The sequence below is a fragment of the Taurulus bubalis genome, assembly GCF_910589615.1.
Source record: "Taurulus bubalis genome assembly, chromosome: 2".
Lineage (NCBI taxonomy): Eukaryota > Metazoa > Chordata > Actinopteri > Perciformes > Cottidae > Taurulus > Taurulus bubalis.
Window position 1 is genome coordinate 45,421,589 of NC_136590.1, and position 3,332 is coordinate 45,424,920.

The following is a 3,332-nucleotide window of genomic DNA, read 5'->3' on the forward strand; positions in this document are numbered from 1 at the left end:
CGCTCTGCACCCAGGGGCCACTGAGGCTCCGGCCCGCCTCGCCTCGTCACCATTTCCTCTCTGACTTGGTCCCCCGCGAGTGTTTCAAAGCTGTTTCTCCAACGCCTGGTCCAGAAACTCAGACTGTTTTCCAAAGCAGAAGCCGGCCAGCCCTCCCAGCCTGAGGTGATGGGCAGCGTGCGAGCCAGCCGCTACAACATTGTGTCATCAGAGGAGGACGGCATGAAGCTCGCCACCAAGGCCGTGCCCAACGGCAAGAGCAAGGTGCACACGCGGCACCAGCCGCAGAGCCGCTTCGTGAAGAAGGACGGCCACTGCAACGTGCAGTTCATCAACGTGAGCGAGAAGGGCCAGCGCTACCTGGCCGACATCTTCACCACGTGCGTGGACATCCGCTGGCGGTGGATGTTCATCATCTTCTGCCTCGCCTTCCTCCTGTCGTGGCTCTTCTTCGGCTGCGTCTTCTGGGTGGTGGCCATCTGCCACGGGGACTCGGGCAGCAGCACCCAGAAGTGCGTGTCCAACGTGAGCAGCTTCACCGCCGCCTTCCTGTTCTCCATCGAGACCCAGACCACCATCGGCTACGGCTACCGCTACGTGACGGACGAGTGCCCGGTGGCCGTCTTCATGGTGGTGTTCCAGAGCATCGTGGGCTGCATCATCGACGCCTTCATCATCGGCGCCGTCATGGCCAAGATGGCCAAGCCCAAGAAGAGGAACGAGACGCTGGTCTTCAGCCACAACGCCACGGTGGCCATGCGGGACAACAAGCTGTGCCTGATGTGGCGCGTGGGCAACCTGCGGAAGAGCCACCTGGTGGAGGCGCACGTGCGGGCGCAGCTCCTGAAGTCCCGGACGACGGCGGAGGGCGAGTACATCCCGCTGGACCAGATGGACATCGACGTGGGCTTCGACAGCGGCGTGGACCGCATCTTCCTGGTCTCCCCGATCACCATCGTCCACGAGATCGACGAGGGCAGCCCCTTCTACGACATGAGCAAGCAGGACCTGGAGACCTCGGAGTTTGAGATCGTGGTCATCCTGGAGGGCATGGTGGAGGCGACCGCCATGACCACGCAGTGCCGCAGCTCCTACGTGGCCGGCGAGATCCTCTGGGGCCACCGGTTCGACCCGGTGCTCTTCGAGGAGAAGAACTACTACAAGGTGGACTACTCCCGCTTCCACAAGACGTACGAGGTGCCGAGCACCCCGCTGTGCAGCGCCCGGGACCTCGCCGAGAAGAAGTACATCCTCTCCACGTCCAACTCCTTCTGCTACGAGAACGAGATGGCGCTGGAGAACAAGGAGGACACGGACGAGGGCAACGGGGGCAGCGTGGGGCCCGACGGCACGCAGGCGGACAACATCTCGGAGACGGAGCACGGCCAGGCCGCCGTGCCGCCGGAGCCCCGGCCCCTGAGACGAGAGTCAGAGATATGACTGTCCTGAGCGCAGACCTTCACGCGAGGGATTTTTTTTTCTGATAAAAAAAAAATCACCTCTCCGCTCCGGACGAGCCGAGCAGCCCGGGGGCCTCTTTGGGTCGAGGACAAGCCGAACGGTACTGCAAAGGTCGAAGGACGTTGTTCGTAAAGAGTCGACAAAACACAGCACTATGGACCGTGTGCGCATCGCAGGAAGGATTCTCCACCGAGGCCCCGCGGACGGGCCCTCGGTGTCGGGCCCCCGCTACACGGCGGAGAGGGGAGGGAGCTTGTTGAGGACTTTGAACAAAATTGCAGGCGTGTCTGAGTCCGTCTGTCCGGCATGAACAAAGAGGTGGTTTTTATTTTTGATAGTTAGAGTAGGTCCTCCAGTGCAGCTAGAAGCAGCTCCACGCCGTGCCTTCTGAACAAAGGAGGTACGCGGAGGGGCTTTTGTTCGCGAGCCGGTCTCACAGACGTCTGAATCAACACGTGAAGAAGACGACGCCTTTTTTTGCCGTTATCGATCCGATAGGGCGCTCGTTGCCGGTCGGGAGGCGGAGTATTACCGGCTCAGACCGGTGGGAGAGTCGTTAAGTTAAACGGAGAAATCTGAGAATCTGAATGTTCTGATAAAAGTGCTGCTATGATGTTGCTTCTTTTTTTTCCTGTTCTTATTTTTTTTACGATTGATAGAAAAATACCAAAGAGTATTATTATCATAGTTATGTGTTTCTTAAAAAAACAACTCCTGCTTAGATTTGGTACAGAAGTAAAGAAGCGCTTTAGTTTGTTTCTCCAGAATGTGTGTACAGCTTTTATTTGGTATGTCTTCATCTTGAGCCTCTTCATCAAGCCTTAATCTGGGAGAGGGAGGCAGTGAAGACCGAAGGGGCGTCGGCTTAACCAGGAAGTGCTTTGCACTGATTTTTTTAGGAACTTGAACCACAACTTTCTTTTCAGAAGGTTATAAAATCTGATGAAATCTCCTTTCTGATGGGAGACTTTAAGACATATTTTCAATGCCACTGCTGCCTCTCCAGCCTCCTTCTTCATCATCATCTTCTTCTTCTTCTTCTTCTTCTTCTTCTTCTTCTTCTTCTTCTTCTTCTTCTTCTTCACTTGTCCTTCCCTTCGTTGTCCTAGGATGTAAGGAGGCGGAGCTCCGAGCCCAGCGTACTGTAACAATCACACACGTCTATATCTGCATCTTTACTGTGTGACTGAAGGCCGTGCACGTGTAAATACCTCCCTGTCGCACTTCTTTTGCATCAGTCTTCCAAATGTACTGCAAAAAAACACAGAATGTAGAGATTTTTGTATTAATATTAATATTATTATTGTACATGATATTGTTCTTTTTTCAATAAAATGTCAATGGACAATCTGAATCATGCTGTGTGGCTTTTTCTTTAAAGGAAGTTTAATTTATTTAAGTTTTACCGTACCACTATAATATGAATAGTATATTATATTTAGTTGACTTTATATTCAAAATAACAAGTAAATTACACGTTCATGCATCAGCAATAATACATCAATAATATAATCAAGCACATTTTGATGCATTTGTACTTTAGTTAAATTATGAATGCAGGTCTTTAACTTGCACTGCAGTATTTTATATATATATATATATATATATATATATATATATATATATATATATATATATATATATATATAAAAGTTGTTCTTCAGACGCGTCGGAGGCCTGAACATCTCCAACTCCTCCGTCCTCTTTCCGCCTCTGGTCTTTAAAATGTCCACTGAGTCGTCTTAATTATAATTAAAACTGACTTCACTGCCCTTTGACCTCTCTAACGTCGGACATGTTCATGAAATCCACGACGACCGTCCTCCTGCTGGATGAGGCGCTGTCCGTGGTGCTGATCAGCGCCACGCGTC

At 51.5% G+C, this 3,332-nt stretch overlaps 1 protein-coding gene across 1 annotated transcript; it reads left to right on the forward strand.

Annotated features, from left to right (window-relative positions):
- The first annotated feature begins 153 nt into the window (after nucleotides 1-153).
- Nucleotides 154-1,466, forward strand: kcnj2a (potassium inwardly rectifying channel subfamily J member 2a). Its single transcript, XM_079214503.1, has one exon. The coding sequence runs from the start codon at nucleotides 169-171 to the stop codon at nucleotides 1,438-1,440; it is 1,272 nt and encodes a 423-aa protein (XP_079070629.1). The 5' UTR covers nucleotides 154-168; the 3' UTR covers nucleotides 1,441-1,466.
- Nucleotides 1,467-3,332: the final 1,866 nt, after the last annotated feature.

Excerpts from the sequence above, each read along its gene's own strand:
- kcnj2a (XM_079214503.1), top strand. The coding sequence starts at position 169 with ATGGGCAGCGTGCGAGCCAGCCGCTACAACATTGTGTCATCAGAGGAG.